The sequence below is a fragment of the Tursiops truncatus genome, chromosome 15 (assembly GCF_011762595.2).
Source record: "Tursiops truncatus isolate mTurTru1 chromosome 15, mTurTru1.mat.Y, whole genome shotgun sequence".
Lineage (NCBI taxonomy): Eukaryota > Metazoa > Chordata > Mammalia > Artiodactyla > Delphinidae > Tursiops > Tursiops truncatus.
In genome coordinates this window covers 55,245,059-55,271,223 of record NC_047048.1, presented here as the reverse complement: position 1 = coordinate 55,271,223, position 26,165 = coordinate 55,245,059, and the positions used below count along the sequence as shown (strand labels likewise).

General features: G+C 40.5%; 1 protein-coding gene across 2 annotated transcripts in view; it reads right to left on the bottom strand.

Annotated features, from left to right (window-relative positions):
- SLC23A2 (solute carrier family 23 member 2) overlaps positions 1 to 26,165 on the bottom strand; it is a 147,865-nt gene that overhangs the window by 76,880 nt on the left and 44,820 nt on the right. For both annotated transcript variants that reach the window (XM_033839087.2, XM_019941473.3), the window contains one exon: positions 19,407 to 19,660. In XM_033839087.2, coding sequence (XP_033694978.1) covers positions 19,407 to 19,514 — 108 coding nt within the window. In that variant the 5' untranslated portion in view covers positions 19,515 to 19,660. The remainder of the gene's footprint in view (positions 1 to 19,406; positions 19,661 to 26,165) is intronic.

The following is a 26,165-nucleotide window of genomic DNA, read 5'->3' as shown; positions in this document are numbered from 1 at the left end:
TGAATGATCCACTCTTGGTACCCAAGAGAGGAGACTCAAATATTCTCACAGAGCCTATAGAAGGAGAGAAAATAAAAACTTAAGGCACCCTAAGCACTTCACCCAGCCCAGAACTGGGTGGTGGAAACATCAGACTGTATTATAGGTGGGGCTTTGCCAACAGTAAGTTTAAGCTATTTACCTGGTTTTCCCTGGATGCCCTTCCAGGTTCAGAAGATACAGGAGCTACCAACATAGGAGGACTGTAGAGGCAACACATGACTTTGTCCTGGCTGTGCTTCCCCGGCCGGTGTCCTTAGGGTATGGCAGTTCTTCGAGACTCTTTTTGTTTTTCTGGTTCCAATTTCTTGCCAGGCTGCATTCACCCCTTACACATTTCCTAGCTGCCTTTAAAAGCACACAAACTTGCCTAACAAGATTCCCATGGGATAAGGAGAAGACCTTTTGCTATCCTTCTATTTAATATCAACACTGATCATATGATCTAATTTCTATCAACCTTGGGGCTTTGCATGTCTCTTGTTCTTAATGTGATCCATTCATTATTCTTCCTCTATTTATGGACTTATTCTTTTTCTCTTTATTTTCATGGGTCTTTCTTTTATTTTGTTTAAAGACATTGTGATTTCCTCCCATAGGAGTTTTTTAAAAATCAGCACTTGTGACATTTGAGGAAGCAGTTATCTAACACAGGATGCCCAAGTGAGACCCTGAACACACACCCCACCAGCAACCCACTCGAGATACCTTCCCCAAACCTGGTTCTGAGGAACAGACAGCTTTGATTCCCACTGCCCCACCTCCCTACACTCCAGCACACCAGTCTCTAAATATCTTAACAGCCAGCCTGAGGCCCAGCTTCAGACTCCAAAGCAAACAAGGAAATAAGACCCTGCATTTTAGAGTCTAGGAAGGCCCTTACCAGCAAGTTTTTAAAAAAGCTGACTAGTGCAACTGAGGAACTAGATTTTAGATTTTATTTAATTTTAATTAACTTACATTTAAACAGCCAGATGTGGCTAGTAGCTGGTAGCACAAGAGCTAGAGAACCTAGGGGTGGCACAGATCTAGAGAAAAAAACGAATACAGAGCTGCCCTATTGGTCACTCTTCAATGTTTATGTTTTGGAAAGCCAGGATGAAGTAAGGCCCTAGCAGGCAGTGATGCCCTGGTGCCAATGCTCTGAGACACCCACATGTGGGCATCTCCAGCAGTGAGGTCCTCAACTCTCCTTTCTTCCTATTTCAGCTCTCTCCCTGGCAGCAATATCCACCTCTTCAGATTCAGCCACCAGCCACCTTAGCCCCAAGTCTTTTTAAAAATTTATTATTATTATTATTATTGCACTCCTGCTCTCTCTCTGCTCCAGGTTCCACACCCCCAATTCCTAGAGGATCTAGGAGTTTCATCAGCATTTCAAATCCACAATTGTTCAAATGAAACCCATTACCTTCCATCTTCCCCACCCTTCAAATCTATGATTTTCCCTGGACTCCTTATTTTCTGCAAAGGTACCATCACACAACCAGTTTCCTTTATATAAATCTTAATATCACCCTTAACTCTCAGTCCTCTCTCTCAGCCCTCAAAATCTCCTTGGCATCTCTTCTGTCAGCCTCACCTCCACTCCTACTGCACTTACCCATGCTTAAGACTTTGGTATCTCTCAGGTCTCCCTGACTCTCCCTGTCCTAACCTGTCTTCACCCCAACGAGTCATCCCAAAAAGAGTCTGGAGGCCTTCCAGTGGGCTCCTGTTGCACGCTATAGGAATCCCTACTGCAGTGCTCACTCTACTGTGCTGGAATTGTCTACTCACTGCTCTGGCTCATTCACTACTTGAGGGAAAAGAGTAAGTTGTAAGGTTTTATGCATAGATAAGGGCCACCTCTTATACAGAATGTGTTCAATAAATATTTGCTAAATGATTATTGCAACAGATACCTGTTATGGATTGAACATTTTGGCCCCCCCTCCCCAGATTCATATGTTGAAGTCTTAACTCCCAACGTGATTAGAAGGAAGGGCCAGCTTCCGGGAAGATGGCGGAAGAGTAAGACGCGGGTATCACTTTCCTCCCCACAGATACACCAGAAATACATCTACCCGTGGAACAACTCCTACAGAACCCCTACAGAACGCTGGCAGAAGACCTCAGACCTCCCAAAAGGCAAGAAACTCCCCATGTACCTGGGCAGGGCAAAAGAAAAAAGAATAAACAGAGACAAAAGGATAGGGACGGGACCGGCACCAGTGGGAGGGAGCTGTGAAGGAGGAAAGGTTTCCACACACTAGGAAGCCCCTTCACGGGTGGAGACTGCGGGTGGCGGAGGGGGAAGCTTCGGAGCCGCGGAAGAGAGCACAGCAACAGGGGTGCGGAGGGCAAAGCGGGGAGAGATTCCCTCACAGAGGATCGGTGCCGATCAGCACTCACCAGCCAGAGAGGCTTGTCTGCTCACCCGCCGGGGCGGGCGGGGCAAGGAGCTGAGGCTCGGGCTTCGGTCCGGTCGGAGTGCAGGGAGAGGAATGGGGTTGGCAACATGAACACAGCCTGCAGGGGGTTAGTGCGCCACAGCTAGCCGGGAGGGAGTGCGGGGAAAAGTCTGGACCTGCCAAAGACGCAAGAGACTTTTTCTTCCCTCTTTGTTTCCTGGTGCGTGAGGAGAGGGGATTAAGAGCGCTGCTTAAAGGAGCTCCAGAGACGGGCACGAGCCGCAGTTAAAAGGCGGACCCCAGAGACGGGCATGAGATGCTAAGGCTGCTGCTGCCGCCACCAAGAAGCCTGTGTGCGAGCACAGGTCACTATCCCCACCCCCGTTCCGGGGAGCCTGTGCAGCCAGCCACTGCCAGGGTCCCGGGATCCAGGGACAACTCCCCCAGGAGAACACACGGCCCGCCTCAGGCTGGTACAACGTCCCGCCGGCCTCTGCCCCTCACTCCGTGCCCCTCCGTGCCCCCCGGCCTGAGTGAGCCAGAGCCTCCGAATCAGCGGATCCTTTAACCCCGTCCTGTCTGATCGAAGAATAGACGCCCTCCCGGCGACCTACACGCAGAGGCGGGGCCAAATCCAAAGCTGAGCCATTGGGAGCTGTGAGAAGAAAGAAGAGAAAGGGAAATCTCTCCCAGCAGCCTCAGAAGCAGCGGATTAAAGCTCCACAATCAATTTGATGTACTCTGCATCTGTGGAATACCTGAACAGACAACGAATCATCCCAAATTGAGCAAGTGGACTTTGAGAGCAAGATTTATTATTTTTTCCCCTTTTCCTCTTTATGTGAGTGTGCATGTGTATGCTTCTGTGTGAGATTTTGTCTGTATAGCTTTGCTTCCACCATTTGTCCTAGGGTTCTATCCGTCCGTTTTTTATTTTAATTTTTTTTCTTAATAATTATTTTTTATTTTAATAACTTTATTTTACTTTATCTTCTTTCCTTCCTTCCTTCCCTCCCTCCCTCACTCCTTTAGACAACGAATCATCCCAAATTGAGGAGGTGGACTTTGAGAGCAAGATTTATGATTTTTTCCCCTTTTCCTCTTTTTGTGAGAGTGTATGTGTATGCTTCTGTGTGGAACCTTTGCTTCCGCCATTTGTCCTAGGGTTCTATCTGTCCATTCTGGTTTTTTTTTTAAATTATTTTCTTAATTTTTTTTGTTTTAATAACTTTATTATATTTTACCTTACTTTATTTTATTTTACTTTATCTTCTTTCTTTCTTTTTTTCCTTCCTTCCCTCCTTCCTCCCTCCTTTTTTTCTACTAAATCTTTCCTTCTACTAATTCTTTCTTTCTACCCCTTCTCCCTTTTATTCTGAGCCGTGTGGACGAAAGGCTCTTGGTGCTGCAGCCAGGAGTCACTGCTGTGCCTCTGAGGTGGGAGAGCCAACTTCAGGACACTGGTCCACAAGAGACCTCCCAGCTCCACATAATATCAAACGGCGAAAATCTCCCAGAGCTCTCTGTCTCAACACCAACACCCAGCTTCACTCAATGACCAGCAAGCTACAGTGCTGGACACCCTATGCCAAACAACTAGCAAGACAGAAACATAACCCCACCCATTAGCACAGAGGCTGCCAAAAATCATAATAACTCCACAGACATCCCAAAACACACCACCAAACGTGGACCTGCCCACCAGAAAGACAAGATCCAGCCTCATCCACCAGAACACAGGCACTAGTCCCCTCCACCAGGAAGCCTACACAACCCACTGAACCAACCTTAGCCACTGGGGGCAGACACCAAAAACAATGGAAACTACGAACCTGCAGCCCGCAAAAAGGAGACCCCAAACACAGTAAGATAAGCAAAATGAGAAGACAGAAAAACACACAGCAGATGAAGGAGCAAGATAAAAACCCACCAGACCTAACAAATGAAGAGGAAATAGGCAGTCTACCTGAAAAAGAATTCAAATAATGAAAGTAAAGATGATCCAAAATATTGGAAACAGAAAAGAGAAAATGCAAGAAACATTTAACAAGGACCTAGAAGAACTAAAGATGAAACAAACAACAATGAACAACACAATAAATGAAATTAAAAATACTCTAGATGGGATCAATAGCAGAATAACTGAGGCAGAAGAACGGATAAGTGACCTGGAAGATAAAATAGTGGAAATAACTACTGCAGAGCAGAATAAAGAAAAAGGAATGAAAAGAACTGAGGACAGTCTCAGAGACCTCTGGGACAACATTAAATGCACCAACATTCGAATTATAGGGGTTCCAGAAGAAGAAGAGAAAAGAAAGGGACTGAGAAAATATTTAAAGAGATTATAGTTGAAAACTTCCCTAATATGGGAAAGGAAATAGTTAATCAAGTCCAGGAAGCACAGACAGTCCAATACAGGATAAATCCAAGGAAAAATACGTCAAGACACATATTAATCAAACTGTCAAAAATTAAATACAAAGAAAACATATTAAAAGCAGCAAGGGAAAAACAACAAATAACACACAAGGGAATCCCCATAAGGTTAACAGCTGATCTTTCAGCAGAAACTCTGTAAGCCAGAGGGGACTGGCAGGACATATTTAAAGTGATGAAGGAGAAAAAGCTACAACCAAGATTACTGTACCCAGCAAGGATGTCATTCAGATTTGATGGAGAAATTAAAATCTTTACAGACAAGCAAAAGCTGAGAGAGTTCAGCACCACCAAACCATCTTTACAACAACTGATAAAGGAAATTCTCTAGGCAAGAAACACAAGAGAAGGAAAAGACTTACAATAACGAACCCAAAACAATTAAGAAAATGGGAATAGGAAGATACATACTGATAATTACCTTAAATGTAAATGGACTAAATGCTCCCACCAAAAGACACAGATTAGCTGAATGGATACAAAAACAAGACCCATATATCTGCTGTCTACAAGAGACCCACTTCAGACCTAGACACACATACAGACTGAAAGTAAGGGGATGGAAAAAGGTATTTCATGCAAATGGAAACCAAAAGAAATCTGGAGTAGCAATTCTCATATCAGACAAAATAGACTTTAAAATAAGAATATCAGAAGAGACAAAGAAGGACACTACATAATGATCAAGGGATCGATCCAAGAAGAAGATATAACAATTGTAAATATTTATGCACCCAATATAGGAGCACCTCAATACATAAGGCAAATACTAACAGCCATAAAAGGGGAAATCGACAGTAACATATTCATAGTAGGGGACTTTAACACCCAACTTTCACCAATGGACAGATCATCCAAAATGAAAATAAATAAGGAAACACAAGCTTTAAATAATATATTAAACAAGATGGACTTAATTGATATTTATAGGACATTCCATCCAAAAACAACAGAATACACATTTTTCTCAAGTGCTCATGGAACATTCTCCAGGATAGATCGTATCTTGGGTCATAAATCAAGCCTTGGTAAATTTGAGAAAATTGAAATTGTATCAAGTATCCTTTCCGACCACAATGCTATGAGACTAGATATCAATTACAGGAAAAGATCTGTAAAACATACAAATGCATGGAGGCTAAACAATACACTACTTAATAACGAAGTGATTACTGAAGAAATCAAAGAGGAAATCAAAAAATACCTAGAAACAAATGACAATGGAGACACGATGACTCAAAATCTATGGGATGCAGCAAAAGCAGTTTAAGAGGGAAGTTTATAGCAATACAATCCTACCTTAAGAAACAGGAAACATCTCGAATGAACAACCTAACCTTGCACCTAAAGCAATTAGAGAAAGAAGAACAAAAAACCCCTAAAGTTAGCAGAAGGAAAGAAATCATAAAAATCAGATCAGAAATAAATGAAAAACAAATGAAGGAAACGATAGCAAAGATAAATAAAACTAAAAGCTGGTTCTTTGAGAAGATAAACAAAATTGATAAATCATTAGCCACACTCATCAAGAAAAAAAGGGAGAGGACTCAAATCAATAGAATTAGAAATGAAAAAGAAGTAACAACTGACACTGCAGTAATACAAAAGATCATGAGATTTACTACAAGCAAGCAACTCCATGCCAACAAAATGGACAAACTGGAAGAAATGGACAAATTCTTAGAAATGTACAACCTGCCAAGACTGAATCAGGAAGAAACAGAAAATACGAACAGACCAATCACAAGCACTGAAATTGAAACTGTGATTAAAAATCTTCCAACAAACAAAAGCCCAAGACCAGATGGCTTCACAGGCGAATTCTATCAAACATTTAGAGAAGAGCTAACACCTATCCTTCTCACACTCTTCCAAAATATAGCAGAGGGAGGAACACTCCCAAACTCATTCTACGAGGCCACCATCACCTTGATACCAAAACCAGACAAGGATGTCACAAAGAAAGAAAACTACAGGCCAATATTACTGATGAACATAGATGCAAAAATCCTCAACAAAATACTAGCAAACAGAATCCAACAGCACGTTAAAAGGATGATACAGGGCTTCCCTGGTGGCGCAGCGGTTGAGAGTCCGCCTGCTGATGCAGGGGACACGGGTTCATGCCCCAGTCTGGGAAAATCCCACATGCCGCGGAGCGGCTGGGCCCGTGAGCCATGGCTGCTGAGCCTGCACGTCCAGAGCCTGTGCTCTGCAACAGGAGAGGCCACAACAGTGAGAGGCCCATGTATCGCAAAAAAAAAAAAAAAAAAAAAAAAAAGGATCATACACCATGATCAACTGGGGTTTATTCCAGGAATGCAAGGATTCTTTAATATAAGCAAATCAATCAATGTGATAAACCATATTAACAAATTGAAGGAGAAAAACCATATGATCATCTCAATAGATGCAGAGAAAGCTTTTGACAAAATTCAACATCCATTTATGCTAAAATCCCTGCAGAAAGTAGGCATAGTAAAGGCCATATGACAAACCCACAGCCAACATCATCCTCAATGGTGAAAAATTAAAAGCATTTCCACTAAGATCAGGAACAAGACAAGGTTGCCCACTCTCACCACTCTTATTCAACGTAGTTTTGGAAGTTTTAGCCACAGCAATCACAGAAGAAAAGGAAATAAAAGGAATCCAAATCGGAAAAGAAGAAGTAAAGCTGTCACTCTTTGCAGATGACATGATACTATACATAGAGAGTCCTAAAGATGCTACCAGAAAACTACTAGAGCTAATCAATGAATTTGGTAAAGTAGCAGGATACAAAATTAATGCACAGAAATCTCTGGCATTCCTATACACTATTGACGAAAAATCTGAAAGTGAAATTAAGAAAACACTCCCATTTACCACTGCAACAAAAAGAATAAAATATCTAGGAATAAACCTACCTAAGGAGACAAAAGACCTGTATGCAGAAAATTATAAGACACTGGTGAAAGAAATCAAAGATGATACAAATAGATGGAGAGATATACCATGTTCTTGGATTGGAAGAATCAACATTGTGAAGATGATTATACTACCCAAAGCAATCTACAGATTCAATGCAATCCCTATCAAACTACCACTGGAATTTTTCACAGAAGTAGAACAAAAAATTTCACAATTTGTATGGAAACACAAAAAACCCAGAATAGCCAAAGCAATCTTGAAAATGAAAAGTGGAGCTGGAGGAATCAGGCTCCCTGACTTCAGACTATACTACAAAGCTACAGTAATCAAGACAGTATGGTACTGGCACAAAAACAGAAAGCTAGATCAATGGAACAGGATAGAAAGCCCAGAGATAAACCCACGCACATATGGTCACCTTATCTTTGATAAAGGTGGCAGGAATGTACAGTGGAGAAAGGACAGTCTCTTCAATAAGTGGTGCTGGGGAAACTGGACAGGTACATGTAAAAGTATGAGATTAGATCACTCCCTAACACCATACACAAAAATAAGCTCAAAATGGATTAAAGACCTAAATGAAGGCCAGAAACTATCAAACTCTTAGAGGAAAACATAGGCAGAACACTCTATGACATAAATCACAGCAATCACAGCAAAAAGGTTTTTGACCCACCTCCTAGAGAAATGGAAATAAAAACAAAAATAAACAAACGGGACCTAATGAAACTTAAAAGCTTTTGCACAGCAAAGGAAACCATAAACAAGATGATAAGACAACATTCAGAATGGGAGAAAATATTTGCAAATGAAGCAACTGACAAAGGATTAATCTCCAAAATTTATAAGCAGCTCATGCAACTCAATAACAAAAAAACAAACAACCCAATCCAAAAATGGGCAGAAGACCTAAATAGACATTTCTCCAAAGAAGATATACAGACTGCCAACAAACACATGAAAGAATGCTCAACATCATTAATCATTAGAGAAATGCAAATCAAAACTACAATGAGATATCATCTCACACCAATCAGAATGGCCATCATCAAAAAATCTAGAAACAGTAAATGCTGGAGAGGGTGTGGAGAAAAGGGAACCCTCTTGCACTCTTGGTGGGAATGTAAATTGATACAGCCACTATGGAGAATAGTATGGAGGTTCCTTAAAAAACTACAAATAGAACTACCATATGACCCAGCAATCCTACTACTGGGCATATACCGTGAGAAAACCATAATTCAAAAAGAGTCATGTACCAAAATATTCATTGCAGCTCTATTTACAATAGCCCAGAGATGGAAACAACCTATGTGTCAATCATCGGATGAATGGATAAAGAAGATGTGGCACATATATACAATGGAATATTACTCAGCCATAGAAAGAAACAAAACTGAGCTATTTGTAATGAGATGGATAGACCTAGTGTCTGTCATACAGGGTGAAGTAAGTCAGAAAGAGAAAGACAAATACCATATGCTAACACATATATATGGAATTTAAGGAAAAAAATGTCATGAAGAACCTAGGGGTAAGACAGGAATAAAGACACAGACCTACTAGAGAATGGACTTGAGGATATGGGGAGGGGGAAGGGTAAGCTGTGAGAAAGCGAAAGAGAGGCATGGATATATATACACTACCAAATGCAGGGTAGATAGCTAGTGGGAAGCAGCTGCATAGCACAGGGAGATCAGCTTCGTGCTTTGTGACCACCTGGAGCGGTGGGATAGGGAGGGTGGGAGGGAGGGAGACGCAAGACGGAAGAGATTTGGGAACATATGTATATGTATAACTGATTCACTTTGTTATAAAGTAGAAACTAACATAACATTGTAAAGCAATTATACTCCAATAAAGATGTAAAAAAAAAAAAAAAAAAGAAGGGGCTTTGGAAGGTAATAAGATCATAAGGGTAGAACCCTCATAATAGACTCAGTATTCTTATAAGAGGGAAAAGGGACACCAGAGCTTCTTCTGTCAGCCTTGTCAGGATCCAGTGAGAAGGCAGCTATCAAAAGCCAAGAAGAGAGCCCTCACCAACAATCAAATCTGCTAGTACCTTGATCTTGTTCTTCCCCGACTCCAAAACTGTGAGAAATAAATGTTTGTGGCTTAAGTCACCCTGTCTATTGTAAATTGTTATAGCAGCCAGAGGTGACTAAAACAACACTTTTCTTTCTTCGTCTAATCGTGCCCTACTCCAGTTTGTTCTAAAGCACAACCTTTTGGGTTATTCCCCTGGTCAACACTCTTGCAGAGCTTTTTATTGATAGAGTAGAAACTTCCAAATCCCTTAGCAAATCATTCAGGAACCACCCAGAATCTAGGCTTCCAGCCTAATGGTTCTAACACCATTCCTCCACACCTTTCCTCTTCTACCCCTGACTTGGCTCAGGCTGATCCCTTCCTCTGCACTATCCCAACATGTTCCAACATTGCCTCCTTTCACTTCAAGGTCCATTTCAGCTGCCCCTGCGTCCAGGGCCCAACACAGCCAGGGTCCTCTCCCCACCTCAACACCTCCTGCCTCTTACCCACACCTCTCTTTGTCTAATGCAATCATATTTTCCATGGGAGATGTGTTCTAAAGTCAGCCAAAATATCACCTATATTTGAAACTACCCTAGAGATTCTCTTAGGAGGACTAACCCTATAATCCGAAATACCAATTCTCAAATGCACTGAGTGGCCACATTATAGGGAAAAGAAAAGAAAAACACAACCAGAACCATGAAGTCAGTCAGATGCTCACACAGACAAGTAGCTGGAGGAAACAAAACTGAGCCTCATTTTTCACCACTGTTCCCACTGGAGCATCAGCTATAGCAGTTTAATCACCACCACTCCCAACTCTTTATTTCGAAGACCGTTCCCAAGAACATCTGTGAAACTCAGAAGATAAATGCCCTGTACCTGTTGTTAGTGTTGCTAATGTGCAGCTCCTGCCTTGCTCACTGGCTGTGAACTCCTTGGGGACAAGAGCCTATGTGATCCAACTGATATAAACTTTACTTAATTAACACACCATGTGAGCTAGATGCTTTGGGCAAATCCCTACATTTCACCTTCCCAAAGAACCACTTGGAAAGTTCTAAAGCCACTTTCACCTCTAAGGCTATCAGAGTCTATGAAATTAGTGTGTAGACCTGTGGTCCCTGAATGAGGAACAGGGAGAGACAGACACACCTCCTAAGAGCAGAGAGGCAGGGGCCAAAATAATCCTACCAGTTGGGCAGCGAAAAGGGACCAGCTCTAACCTAGCCTCCTACCTCTGTCCTATCAACAAGCAAATCATTCAAAATGGTCTTCTATCTTACTGTCTAAGTTTTCTTAGGGTAGCAATTTCACTAGTGATTAAATATAGGCACTACTGTTCCTCTTTTCATTGTATTACAAAATATTTTCTAACAAAACTTTCTACAACCCCAAATTCCAACAAATGAACTATTTCTTTATAAAAATTTTTGGATAGGCTTTTGTTTTCATCTGTTTTCCTTCTATTATTTCACCTTCCATTTTCTCATAAGCTCGAGGTAGCACATGTTAACACACTTCTTGGCATCCCTGTTCTAAGTCATCCTGATGATTCATGTGCTGACCTTAACAGCTTATCCCCTTGATATTTCGCTCTCCTCCCACTAGCTCAATCCCATGATTCCAACTCTATTACTCCTCTTTTTCTTCTCCCTTTATAATGCCTACTTTTATAGCCCAAGACTAGAGTAAAAATTCCATAACATCCCTATATGAAACTGCTCTAGTGTTAAATTACTTTATATTCACATTATATTTATGTCTAACTACATATTATATCCACATTCCCAGCTCCCATGTACTTGTAATCCTGCTGAAGATGGATCTGGAAATTAATGCTTTGAGGAATACTCCGTCCCAACCCCACCCCTAAATAACAATGGAGTTGGGAAAGCCCCAAAATAGGCAAGGCTAAAAACAGACAAGCCTTTTAGAATACAAGAAACATAAAGCAATGAATGGGTGGACACTGGGACCCACGAGACTCTGAGCCTGGAAGACCTCAGTCAGGCAGCTCCCATGGAAAAACAGGGACTTAAGGGTCCCCACACAAGGGGAGGACCAGAACCAGGTTCAGTGCTCAGGGGCCAGCGGGTCTCCTCACTCCTTCATGTTATGGTCTGTACCCACTGGGGGAAGACAGGAAGACCTCCACTGTAAGAACAGGTTCTGGACTGGATCCAGGAAAGGAAAAGGCAAAACTATAGGAAAAAATTGGGGAGTGGCAGAGAGAGAGAAGAAAATATCAAAAGAAACAAGGATTTCACACCAGAAGAAAGTAGAACAATTGGAAAAATACTTTAGTACATTAGGGTCCTCAATAATTTAAAAGTACAAACATTTTAAAACAAATACATACATACAAGAAATTAAGAACAAAAATAGGCAGATATAGGGCTTCCCTGGTGGCGCAGTGGTTGAGAGTCTGCCTGCCGATGCAGGGGACACAGGTTCGTGCCCCGGTCCGGGAGGATCCCGCATGCCGCGGAGCGGCTGGGCCCGTGAGCTGTGGCCGCTGGGCCTGCGCGTCCGGAGCCTGTGCTCCGCGACGGGAGAGGCCACGGCAGTGAGAGGCCCGTGTACCACAAAAAAAAAAGAAAAAAAAAAAAAGGCAGATATAAACCAAATAGTAATTTTAGAAATAAGAAAAGAATCACTGCAATAAAACTTCAACATAAACACATGACTGTACACAAAGAATTAATAAATTGTAAAATAACACTAGGGAATCCAGCCAAAAGGAAGCACTAGAAAAAGATATACAAACCATGAGAAAGCAGTTAAAGAGAAATGGAGACAGAACGGGAGTGTATAATTAATAGAAGTTCATTCAAGAATTGAGAGCAAAATACAGTTATTTTCAGATGTGCAAAGACAAAGTCAGTGACCATTCACAGTCCCTTGGTGTAGTTTAAAAGAAAAGTGAACAAAGAGGGAAGGAGAGTGCTACAAGAAACAACAGTGAACATGAAAACTGATAACATGCTGGTGAATTTAACTGCTAACGGTGCAATATCACAATCTGAATGCTAAAATAAGCCTAAAACTCTAAGCCAAAATGACAAGGCAAGTGGGTGGCTAAGGTGTACTCAAGTTTTTGTCTCTCAAGTGGAGAAGAGTGAGGGTGAATGGTCTGCTGGGCAAATGCCACAGGAGAGACAAGTCAATACTCAGGCATGAACTTTCCTCTTCACTTTTCAGAGATGCTCTAATTTAAACTTGGAAACCTGACATCTCTTCCTCTAGATAATCTGTGTTGACCTTAAGTCTTCAGTATAACAGAAAATCTAGTTTCAAAATTTCACTTTACAGAAAGAAGGAAAACAAGTAACACCAGTTGTAAAATCAGTGGAACATCTCTCTGAATTCACAGAGTAAAATTCAAAATACAGTAAATCAGGGCAACCAACATACTTAAAGATGCCGTGTTCACGTCTTTCTTACTGGGTAATGTTTCAGTGAGGCAAATTCTAGGACCATGTTTTAAGGAATCCTAGAATGGTATTCTTGACATTAACCTCATTTCCTATATTAAGGGAAAAACAGCTGAAGCAAGTTCCCACTAAAGAGCTTTTTTCTTTCTTAAACCAACACTTTAGGTAACTTTATACACATCAAGTCATAATCCTACATCTGAAAAAATATTAGCATTGAATATAATGAAGGTGTGTAATCAACCTTCTCTGACTGATATAACTTGTCCAGGCAAAATACCTCTATCTTTGATGCTACTGCCATAATACAAGTCATGGACACTTGGGTTCCAAACAATGAATGTCATTCATTCATTCTTCCACCTTGAAATACAAGTATGAAGTTGGGTGACAGGTTATTTCACAAAAACACATTTTTGGAGATAAAATTAAGCCTTCAACATCCTCCAGTACACAGTAAGCACTGGGCCAGTTTCACAATATTCACAGCAAGGCATGCTTCCTTCTTGGAGTTAATCCCATCAGGTGACTCTAGGCAGAGCCAAAACCACTGTCAGCCAACAGGGTTCCCAAAGCCTCTCTCTCGTGAAAAGCATTTGGTTTTCAAATGCCTTAACCTTCGCTGAAAACAGGAGTATTAAAGCTAATCCTACACTGAGCTCTGCCTGCCAGAGCAACAGTCAGCTCTACCCACCACTAAGTCCCTCCCATCAGGAAACTTACACAAGCCTCTTAGATAGCCTCATCCACCAGAGGGCAGAGAGCAGAAGCAAGAAGAACTACAATCCTGCAGCCTGTGGAACAAAAACCACATTCACAGAAAGATAGACAAGATGAAAAGGCAGAGGGCTATGTACCAGATGAAGGAACAAGATAAAACCCCAGAAAAAAAACTAAATGAAGTGGAGATAGGCAACCTTCCAGAAAAAGAATTCAGAATAATGATAGTGAAGATGATCCAGGACCTTGGAAAGAATGGAGGCAAAGATCGAGAAGATGCAAGAAATGTTTAACAGAGATCTAGAAGAATTAAAGAACAAACACACAGAGATGAACAATACAATAACTGAAATGAAAACTACACTAGAAGGAATCAATAGCAGAATAACTGAGGCAGAAGAACAGATAAGTGACCTGGAAGACAGAATGGTGGAATTCACTGCTGCAGAACAGAATAAAGAAAAAAGAATGAAAAGAAATGAAGACAGCCTAAGAGACCTCTGGGACAACATTAAATGCAACAACATTTGCATTGTAGGGGTCCCAGAAGGAGAAGAGAGAGGGAAAGAACCAGAGAAAATATCTGAAGAGATTATAGAGGAAAACTTCCCTAACATGGGAAAGGAAATAGCCACCAGAGTCCAGGAAGTGCAGCGAGTCCCATACAAGATAAACCCAAGGAGAAACACACCGAGACACATAGTAATCAAATTGGCAAAAATTAAAGACAAAGAAAAATTATTAAAAGCAGCAAGGGAAGACGACAAATAACATACAAGGGAACTCCCATAAGGTTAACAGCTGATTTCTCAGCAGAAACTCTGCAAGACAGAACGGAGTGGCATGATATACTTAAAGTGATGAAAGGGAAGAACCTACAACCAAGATTACTCTACCCTGCAAGGATCTCATTCAGATTCAATGGAGAAATCAAAAGCTTTACAGACAAGCAAAAGCTAAGAGAACTCAGCACCACCAAACCAGCTCTACAACAAATGTTAAAGGAACTTCTCTAAGTGGGAAACACAAGAGGAGAAAAGGACCTATAAAACCAAACCCAAAACAATTAAGAAAATGGTCATAGGAACATACATATTGATAATTACCTTAAACGTGAATGGATTAAATGCTGCAACCAAAAGAAACAGGCTTGCTGAATGGATACAAAAACAAGACCCATCTATATGCTCTCTACAAGAGACCCACTTCAGACCTAGGGACACATAGAGACTGAAAGTGAGGGGATGGAAAAAGATATTCCATGCAAATGGAAATCAAAGGTAGCTGGAGTAGCAATACTCATATCAGATAAAGCAGACTTTAAAATAAAGAATGTTACAAGAGACAAGGAATGACACTATATAATGATCAAGGGATCAATCCAAGAAGAAGGTACAACAATTATAAATTTATATGCACCCAACATAGGAGCACCTCAATACATAAGGCAACTGCTAACAGCTATAAAAGAAGAAATCAACAGTAACACAGTAATAGTGAGGAACTTTAACACCTCACTTCCACCAATGGACAGATCATCCAAACAGAAAATTAATAAGGAAACACAAGCTTTAAATGACACAATAGACCAGATAGATTAATTAATATTTATAGGACACTCCATCCAAAAACAGCAGATTACACTTTCTTCTCAAGTGCGCATGGAACATTCTCCAGGATACATCACGCCTTGGGTCGCAAATCAAGCCTCAGTAAATTTAAGAAAATTGAAATAATATCAAGTATCTTTTCTGACCACAAGGCTATGAGATTAGAAATCAATTACAGGGAAAAAAACGTAAAAAACACAAACACATGGAGGCTAAACAATACATTATTAAATAACCAAGAGATCACTGAAGAAATCAGAGAGGAAATCAAAAAATACCTAGAAACAAATGACAATAAAAACATGACGATCCAAAACCTATGGGATGCACCAAAAGCAGTTCTAAGAGGGAAGTTTATAGCTATACAAGCCTACCTCAAGAAACAAGAAAAACCTCAAATAAACAATCTTACCTTACACCTAAATGAACTAGAGAAAGAAGAACAAACAAAATCCAAAGTTAGCAGAAGGAAAGAAATTATAAAGATCAGAGTAGAAATAATGAAATAGAAACAAAGAAAACAATAGCAAAGATCAATAAAACTAAAAGCTGGTTCTTTGAGAAGATCAACAAAATTGATAAACCATTAGCCAGGCTTATCAAGAAAAAGAGGGAGAGGACTCAAATCAATAAAATTAGAAATGAAAAAGGAGAAGTTACAACAGACACCGCAGAAATACAAAGCATCCTAAGAGACGACTACAAGCAACTCTATGACAATAAAATGGACACCCTGGAAAAATGGACAAATTCTTAGAAAGGTATAACCTTCCAAGACTGAACCAGGAAGAAACAGAAAATACGAACAGACCAATCACAAGTAATGAAATTGAAACTGTGATTAAAAATCTTCCAAAAAACAAAAGTCCAGGACCAGATGGCTTCACAGGTGAATTATATCAAACATTTAGAGAAGAGCTAACATACATCCTTCTCAAACTCTTCCAAAAAAGTGCAGAGGAAGGAACACTCCCAGACTCATTCTATGAGGCCACCATCACCCTGATACCAAAACCAGACAAAGATACTACAAGAAAAAAAAATTACAGACCAATATCACTGATGAATATAGAGCAAAAATCCTCAACAAAATACTAGCAAACAGAATTCAACAACACATTAAAAGGATCATACACCATGATCAAGTGGGATTTATCCCAGGAATGCAAGGATTCTTCAATATACGTAAATCTATCAATGTGATACACCATATTAACAAATTGAAGAATAAAAACCATATGATCGGGCTTCCCTGGTGGCACAGTAGCTGAGAGTCTGCCTGCCGATGCAGAGGACACGGGTTCGTGCTCCAGTCCGGGAAGATCTCACATGCCTTGGAGCGGCTGGGCCCGTGAGCCATGGCTGCTGAGCCTGCACGTCTGGAGCCTGTGCTCCACAACGGGAGAAGCCACAACAGTGAGAAGCCCACATACAGCAAAAAAAAAAAAACAAAAACCATATGATCATCTCAATAGAGGCAGAAAAATCTTTTGACAAAATTCAACTTGCATTTATGATAAAAACTCTCCAGAAAGTGGGCATAGAGGGAACCTACCTCAACATAATAAAGGCCATATATGACAAACCCACAGCAAACATCATTCTCAATGGTGAAAAACTGAAAGCATTTCCTCTAAGATCAGGAACGAGACAAGGATGTCTACTCTCACCACTATTATTCAACATAGTTTTGGAAGTCCCAGCCATGGCAATCAGAAAAGTAAAAGAAATAAAAGGAATACAAATCGGAAAAGAAGAAGTAAAACTGTCACTGTTTGCAGATGACATGATACTATACATAGGGAATCCTAAAAAAGCCACCAGAAAACTACTAGAGCTAACCAATGAATTTGGTAAAGTTGCAGGATACAAAATTAATGCACAGAAATCCCTTGGATTCCTATACACTAATAATGAAAAATCTGAAAGAGAAATTAAGGAAACACTCCCATTTACCATTGCAACAAAAAGAATAAAATACCTAGGAATAAACCTACCAAGGGAGACAAAAGACCTGTATGCAGAAAACTATAAGACACTGATGAAAGAAATTAAAGATGATACCAACAGATGGAGAGATATACCATGTTCTTGGATTGGAAGTATCAATATTGTGAAAATGACTATACTACCCAAAGCAATCTACAGATTCAAAGCAATCCCTATCAAATTACCAATGGCATTTTTTACGGAACTAGAACAAATAATCTTAAAATTTGGAGACAAAAAAGACCCTGAAGAGCCAAAGCAGTCCTGAGGGAATAAAACGGAGCTGGAGGAATCAGACTCCCTGACTTCAGACTATACTACAAAGCTACAGTAATCAAGACAGTATGGTACTGGCACAAAAACAGAAATAGAGATCAATGGAACAAGATAGAAAGCCCAGAGATAAACCCACACACCTACGGTCAACTAATCTATGTCAAAGGAGGCAAAGATAAACAATGGAGAAAAGACAGTCTCTTCAATAATTGGTGCTGGGAAAACTGGACAGCTACATGTTAAAGAATGAAATTAGAACACTCCCTAACACCATACACAAAAATAAACTCAAAATGGATTGAAGACCTAAATGTAAGACCAGACACTATAAAACTCTTAGAGGAAAACATAGGAGGAACACTCTTTGACATAAATCACAGCAAGATCTTTTTTGATCCACCTCCTAGAGAAATGGAAATAAAAATAAACAAATGGCACCTAATGAAACTTCAAAGCTTTTGCACAGCAAAGGAAACCATAAACAAGACGAAAAGACAACCCTCAGAATGGGAGAAAATATTTGCAAACGAATCAATGGACAAAGGATTAATCTCCAAAATATATAAACAGCTCATGCAGCTCAATATTAAAGAAACAAACAACCTAATCCAAAAATGGGCAGAAGACATAAATAGACATTTCTCCCAAGAAGACACACTGATGGCCAAGAAGCACATGAAGAGCTGCTCAACATCACTAATTATTAGAGAAATGCAAATCAAAACTACAATGAGGTATCACCTCACACCAGTTAGAATGGGCATCATCAGAAAATCTGCAAACAACAAACGCTGGAGAGGGTGTGGAGCAAAGGGAACCCTCTTGCACTGTTGGTGGGAATGTAAATTGATACAGCCACTATGGAGAACAGTATGGAGGGTCCTTAAAAAACTAAAAATAGAATTAGCATATGATCCAGCAATCCCACTGCTGGGCATATACCCAGAGAAAACCATAATTCAAAAAGACACATGCACCCCAATGTTCATTGCAGCACTATTTACAACAGCCAGGTCATGGAAGCAACTAAATGCCCATCAACAATCGAACGGACAAAGAAGTTGTGGTACATATATACAATGGAATATTGCTCAGCCATAAAAAGGAACGATATTGAGTCATTTGTTGAGACGTGGATGGATCTAGAGACTGTCATACAGAGTGAAGTAAGTCAGAAAGAGAAAAACAAATATCGTGTATTAACACATGTATGTGGAACCTAGTAAAATGGTACAGATGAGCCAGTTTGCAGGGCAGAAGTTGAGACACAGATGTAGAGAACAAACGTATGTACACCAAGGGGGGATAACCGCGGTGGGGTGGGGATGGTGGTGTGCTGAATTGGGCGATTGGGATTGACATGTATACACTGATGTGTATAAAACTGATGACTAATAAGAACCTGCTATATAAAACAAAACAAAACAAAATAAAAAAGAAAACTAATACTAAACTTTCTTTGGGTTAAAAAAAAAAAAAAAAAGCTAATCCTAGTCAATGCAGAAACTACTTTAGAGTGACTTAAGAAGAAAAAAGACAGGAAATGCTGTTACCGGAAGAGTAAAGAAAGCCGGGTGCTTCGCTTCATCTTCATATTTGCCTTCAGTTGAACTTCCAGCCTCCATGGATTTGGATGTAGTGTTCTTACCAATACCCATCATTAAGAGAAAACGAGTAATTTGACCTTTGGACTGAAGTGGCTGGAAGTTAAGGCTTGTTCACTCAAGGAGCCCAGGATCAGAGTCAGCTCTTCCAGTGCCAATTCTCAGGCAGAGATGAGCCCCACAAGTGCCATCTCTCAGCACACCTAGAAAAAGAGAAAGCAGCCAAATTACATCAAGCACTCAAACAGTACAGGACACACAGACACTGTGTTTCCTGCATGGGAAAGTCGAAGTACAAATTATATCCCAACACCAAAAAAACTTATTACACTTTTCAAGTCCCCATCCACCTTCATTTATAGTCACTCAGATTCTGAATCACCTTTTGGAGCGGGCGGTGGGTGGGGAACCACCAAAGTGAACCACCAAAAATATTAGAATACTAGGGAGAAAAAATAGCAGAGGGATTTTTTTTGACATGCATTATGGTATCTATCTTAGAGCCCAGCACTATCCAATAGAACTTTCTGCAATGATGGAAATGTTCTACATCTGCCTTGTCCAATACAGTCATCACTAGTCACTGGCTACTGAGCACCTGAAATGTGACTAGTGCAATAGAGAAACTGAACCTTTAAACTGTATCAAATTTAAGTTTAAATAGCCACTTGTGGCTGGTGGCAATCATACTAGACAGTTCAGTTATAGCCAATTTACTACAATTGTATGGATATTAAAATAATTCTGAATTTCCTACAGGTGCCCAATTAAAGGCTGGGAAGACACTGAAAAGCACAAAAAAGAGGAGACAAAACCAACCTAGGATTAAATGGCCATACAGAATTCCAGGAAGGTGGCAAGGTGAGCTTAAATGGGCTAGAATGCCATACAAAAAACAGAACCGAAACATTCAATATCAAATCAAATGACAACATAAACCTAAAAAAGTAATCCAACCCCAAAAAAGGGGGTTGGGGAAGTAAAGTGGCAAGAGATAAGAAAGGGTCCGAGGAGAATCAAGACCCAAGGTGGATCTGACATGCTCGGAGAATCTTAGAGAATCTGGACAACGCTCCAAACTAAGAGAAAATCCAAGTAAAAGTCAAAGGCAGGAAGCTACTAAAACAATCCCATGCAGCAGAAAATATTAAAAACTCAATTTCAAACAACAGAAGTATTACTTGAATAATAAAAGAGATCCACCAAAAGATTAAAAAGCATTTGGAGAATTTGGCTTAAAAAATGAGAGGGCACAGGGACTTCCCTGGTGATGCAGTGGTTGGGAGTCCACCTGCCAATGCCGGGGACACAGGTTCAAGCCCTGGTCCGGGAAGATCCCACATGCCACGGAGCAACTAAACCCATGAGCCACAGCTACCCAGCCTGCACTCTGGAGCCCATAAGCCACAACTACTGAAGCCTGCGTGCCACAGCTGCTGAGGCCCATGCACCTAGAGCCCGTGCTTCCAATGGGAGAAGCCACCACAATGAGAAGCCCGTGCACTGCAGCGAGGAGTAGCCCCTGATCGCCGTAGCTGGAGAGAGCCTGCACGCAGCAACAAAGACCCAACACAGCCAAAAATAAATAAATAAATTTATTTATTTAAAAAAAAGAGAGAGGGCACAAGGGATCCCTTCCAGGATTGGCACACGTACAATCAAACATGCCTAGGTGTTTCTACTTTTTTTTGGTGGGGGGCACACAGCACAGTTTGCGGGATCTTAGTTCCCTGACCAGGAATTTAACCTGAACCCTTGGCTGTGAAAGCACAGAGTCTTAGCCATGGGACTGCCAGGGAATTCCCTAAGATAAAGAAAAAAATACCACAAGCATGTAGGGGTGAGAAGGGACAGAAAACATTCACTGGCACTCAGATTAGAACAATGCGTATAGACCTTAGCACCAATTAATTTCCCACAAGGAATGAATAACCCAGACAAGCTGTCCTGCAAATGTGAAGGCAAACCTACAAGAAGTTTGGAAAGACAAGTAGGAAAACTTCTGTTCAAAGAATTCTCTTACGCACACTTCATTCAACAAATACTTTAGATGAGCCAGGGGAAAAACTGAAATAGAAACAAATAAAAAAAGAGAAAGAATTAACAAAATTTGAAAATTCAATAGTTAGAGGGCAAAAAGGAAAAAATAAAAGAAATAGTTGCCAGAATATCAAGTTGCCTCTATAGAATCGAGCTAGGTGCACACACCAAAATTTTTTGAGGTGGCTCTTTTGGTTTAAATGTTCATGCACATTTTGCATTCTTGTTCACATTATATACATGTCTCTTTAAAGCAGCAGCTCTCAACGATGAGTGATTTTTTTCCTCCAGGGGACATTTGGCAATGTCTGGAGGCATTTTTGGTCGTCACAACTAGGGGAGAGCTACTAGTATCTAATAAGTGGAGGCCAGGAGTGCTGCTAAACATGCACAGGACAGACAGTAATTTTTTGTTATATTTGATGCAAATATCTTATCCCAGCTTTTTGTTTGCTCATGAATTTTGTGAATGATCTTTTAGAACTGTTTTTATTTTTATGTAATCAAATCCATCAATCTTCTACATTGTGATTTAGCCACTGCCATCCATCAGTTTCCCAAGATCTGAAAAAAAAAAAAAAGATACAGTGTGACAGCAAACATACCTAAATATAAAATCTGCCTGAAGTAGCCCTGACATTTTTACCTTGATCAAGAGCTTATGTTTGCCAGAAGACAGGACAAGCAAAGAGGATGGTGAAATTGTTAGAATTTTACAAGACCACCTGCCTTACAGTCACATTCAGAGGGACCAATAAGTTCTTTGCTCTACATCCAGCCCCACTGCCATTAGGATGCCAGCAGACCCATGTTAACTTTAGGGAAAAATGACAGGACTTTAATGTAGAATACATTTATTCTACTAAGTTAATTTTATCTTCATGTTTGTTTCAGATGTGCACATCCACTGCAGTAGCCAACCCTCCCCACTGCTCCCCATCACCAGGAACAGAGGGGGACCAATTCCATCCTGACAAGACCACTTTTCGTCAAGTACTCTGTACTCCATTTCCCTACCAAATGTTTAACCGACCCTCACAAGCTATACTGAGGGGGCCCATCCACTCCCTTTGCCTGTCTCTTACCCAACAGCAGCCTTCAGAGAGTCCTGAAGATATAGACCCAAATGAGCATGAAAGGTTTTGGGGCCAAAGAAAGCACAGGGCAGGAAGCTTCGAGAAAGGCTTTGGGGCAGAGGGCTGCAAAGCCTGGGAAGGGTGGACAAATGGAGGGAAGAAGAAGAGGAAGAAAGGGAGAAGATAATGAACACTGAAAGCAAAAACGCATCTTTTTAAGTTCCAAAATGACAGAGTATTCAACAGCCAAGTACTCAAGACTGATGAAGACAGCCTGAAGGCCAGAAACCACGCATCAACCTGAGATCAGAGTGTTTTATGCACAGACCTGAACTTTTGTGTGGGGAAATGCCAAGGCCCAAAGGCAAACGCAGCAAAAGATTTAAAAATGTGGAGTTTAGGGCCTGTGTTAGAATTTGTGGTAAAACAAAAGGCAAAATCTCCCAGGGAACCTGACACCAGGGAAAGTTTGTCCTCCCACAGTGCCCAGTGACGCCACTTCCTACTCTTTGCAAAAGAAAGAGAATAAGCAAAGCCACTGCTATCTTGCCCCTGACCACATGACAAGGGGAAAGGAGATGCTGGGGGATAAAAGATCAGATTCACAAATAACGAAAACAGTAATAATGACAGCAGTTTTCCAGCTAAGCGCCGATGTGTGCCAGACACATGTCTTACATCTCATTATATAAATGGCAATTATTTCTCCCTAGTAAGCATAGTATTACTTGATAGGCACACTAACTCCACAAAAGTGGAAACTGAGCTTCACAGAAGTTACGTAACTTGCCAAAGGACACACAGCTATAAGCAGTGCAGCAGCAGGATTCAAACTTAAATCAGTATTCCTGTCCTAACAATGTTTGTACAAACAAGACATAAAACTATCCTCAGTTTACAGCCAACCTCCCTGAGCGAATAAGGTCCAGGCCAGCTGGCCTTAAACATTGTCTTCAGGGTACTTTCTGTCCTCCTTGTGATTTTTGAGGGAGGTCCAAGGGGCAGAAACGGCCAAGCTCCTTCTCCAGGGCTAAAGCCTGCTCCCCTTAGACCAGGAACCCCCAAATCTGCACACTTCTGGCCACTGTGTGGCACGAGCCATCATCTCAACAGCACAACAGCCTCGTCTCATTTTCTTGTTCCATCTTGATAGCTCTACTGCAGCGGGCACGGCCATGCTACAGAAATTACCATACCCTTTGATGGCGTCCTAATTAGCCAGAGAATGACACCCAAATTCCTTAACAAGGCTGCAGGTCCACTGTGAAGCCTATGGTGAAATTTGCCCTCGCTATGCTATAGTTTCCATCTTTCAGTTCCTTGAAGGTGTTGGGTTCTCCTCTAGCCCTCAGGCCCTTGCACATGCTGTCCCTCCAAAATAGGCACCCTTCATCTCGCCCCTTTCCCTTGGGGTAACTCCCATCAGTGCTGCCTCTGATCACCACACCTCATCATGGCGTCTGGGAACCATAAAGATGGTTACGATACAACAAGATAATGTCTACCTGCTCAGCCAAGACAGGTGCAGAACAAGAGGCATTATCCCCAGTGCCTAACTTGGCACCTGTATTAAAGGCTCCCCAAAATATGTAGAACGAATAAATGATGCTTAAAAATATAATAATAAAGGTACTTCATATAATGTAACAGTCATTCTTGCTTAATACTCTTTCTTAATCTTGGAAAAGAAAAGTAACAGCCAATATCAAACTTATCTGTGATACAACAGATACATTAATGTCAAGGACAAGCCAGGTTGTCGACATCACTGCTATCATTCAACTGACAGAGAAAGATGAGGGAAATATTTGAAAGGAAAAGAGTGAATTATAGCCATATTAAGAGATATGAAAATTGTAGAGAATCTTTGCATAGATGGCTAGATACAAACACATGAGCAAGGCTCTTTCAGTGCTGACTGATTCTAACATTTCCCAGTTGCCAGCAATAAGCATCTAGATCAGAAGCTAGCAAACCACTGCGTGGCCTGGTTTGGTGTGGTCCCCAGCTATGAATGATTTTTACATTTTTAAAAGGTTGTAAACAACACCAAGGAAGAAGAACATATGACACAGGCCATCTGGTCCATGAAACCTAAGATATTTACAGAAAAGTCTGCTGACTCCAAAGGTAAGAGGATGAAGGAATCCTGTTTAGAATGGTAATAACAACATTAAATACTTAATAAATTTAACAAAAATGAGCATGATCTTTACAAATAAAGCTATAACCTATTATTAAGGGCCATAAAATAACCAGAAAAACAGACAATATTCTTGGATAAGAGAGCTACTATAAGAGTATACATTCTCCTACAAACATAAAGTATATAAATTTAATAAAAATCAATTAATACCTTAAAGGGGGAGAAAAGGGGGCTTGCTAAAATTCCTGTGGAAGAATAAGCAAAAGTAGCCATAAATATTTGAAAAAAGAATAGGAAGAACATGTTCTATCAGAAAGGGACCCTAAAGTTGTAGTAAACAGAGGAGTTCAACTTAGGTATAAAAAGAGACAAATAGGTCACACAACAGAAAACCCACCAAGTGACAAATATATGATGTGGGAAGCATTTAAATCTTAAAACAAAGTATGGATTTTTCAATACAACATGCCAAGACAACTGGTTCACTATTAATAAAATCCAGAAAAGTAATAAAGCCACTAAATGACTATATAATGTTAGGGTAGGGGACTCCATTTTTAGTATATCATTAAAGATGAAAAAGAGATGGAGGCTGATAGATTTTTACAATATAAATTTTTTTAGATTTCTGTATGGACAAAAATCCAACAAAATCAAAAAACAAAATATAATATAGGTAAGATAATGTGTTGATATCTTTACTATCTGAAGAGCTCTTGCAAACCAATAAACAGAAAACAAAAATCCTTACTATAAAAATGGGCAAGACATATGAGCTTCTAATCCTTAGTCTCCCACAAAAACAAATAGAAAAATAAATGTTCGATCCTTGTTTGAAATCAAAAGTACATTGAAATGAGGTATACTTTTTTTTTAACCTACCTCAGTTATTTATAATACCCTTATTGGACAGTGTTAGAGAAATAGACGAACACTCCTAATGAAATACAAATTTGCTAATAAGAAGGTAATTTGGTTATATGTATCAAGAATTATAAATATTCATATTCACTTCTAATATGTCCTGAGGAAATGCTACTTCTAGGAATGTATTTTAAGGTAATAATTAGGACATATAAAAATTTAGCTACAAAATTGTGCGTGTTAACATTGTTAATAAGACCAAAAATCAAGAAAAATCTAATATCCAACACTAGGGAATTGAATGGTAAAACTACGGTATGTTCATACAAACGAATGCCACTGCAGCCATTAAAAAGATGGCACACGGACTTCCCTGGTGGTGCAGTGTTTAAGAATCCGCCTGCCAACGCAGGGGACACAGGTTTGAGCCCTGGTCCGGGAAGGTCCCACATGCCGTGGAGCAACTAAGCCCGTGAGCCACAACTACTGAGCCGGCGCACCCTAGAGCCTGTGCTCCACAACGAGAGAAGCCACCAGAAGGAGAAGCCCGTGCACCGTAACAAAGAGTAGCCCCCACTCGCA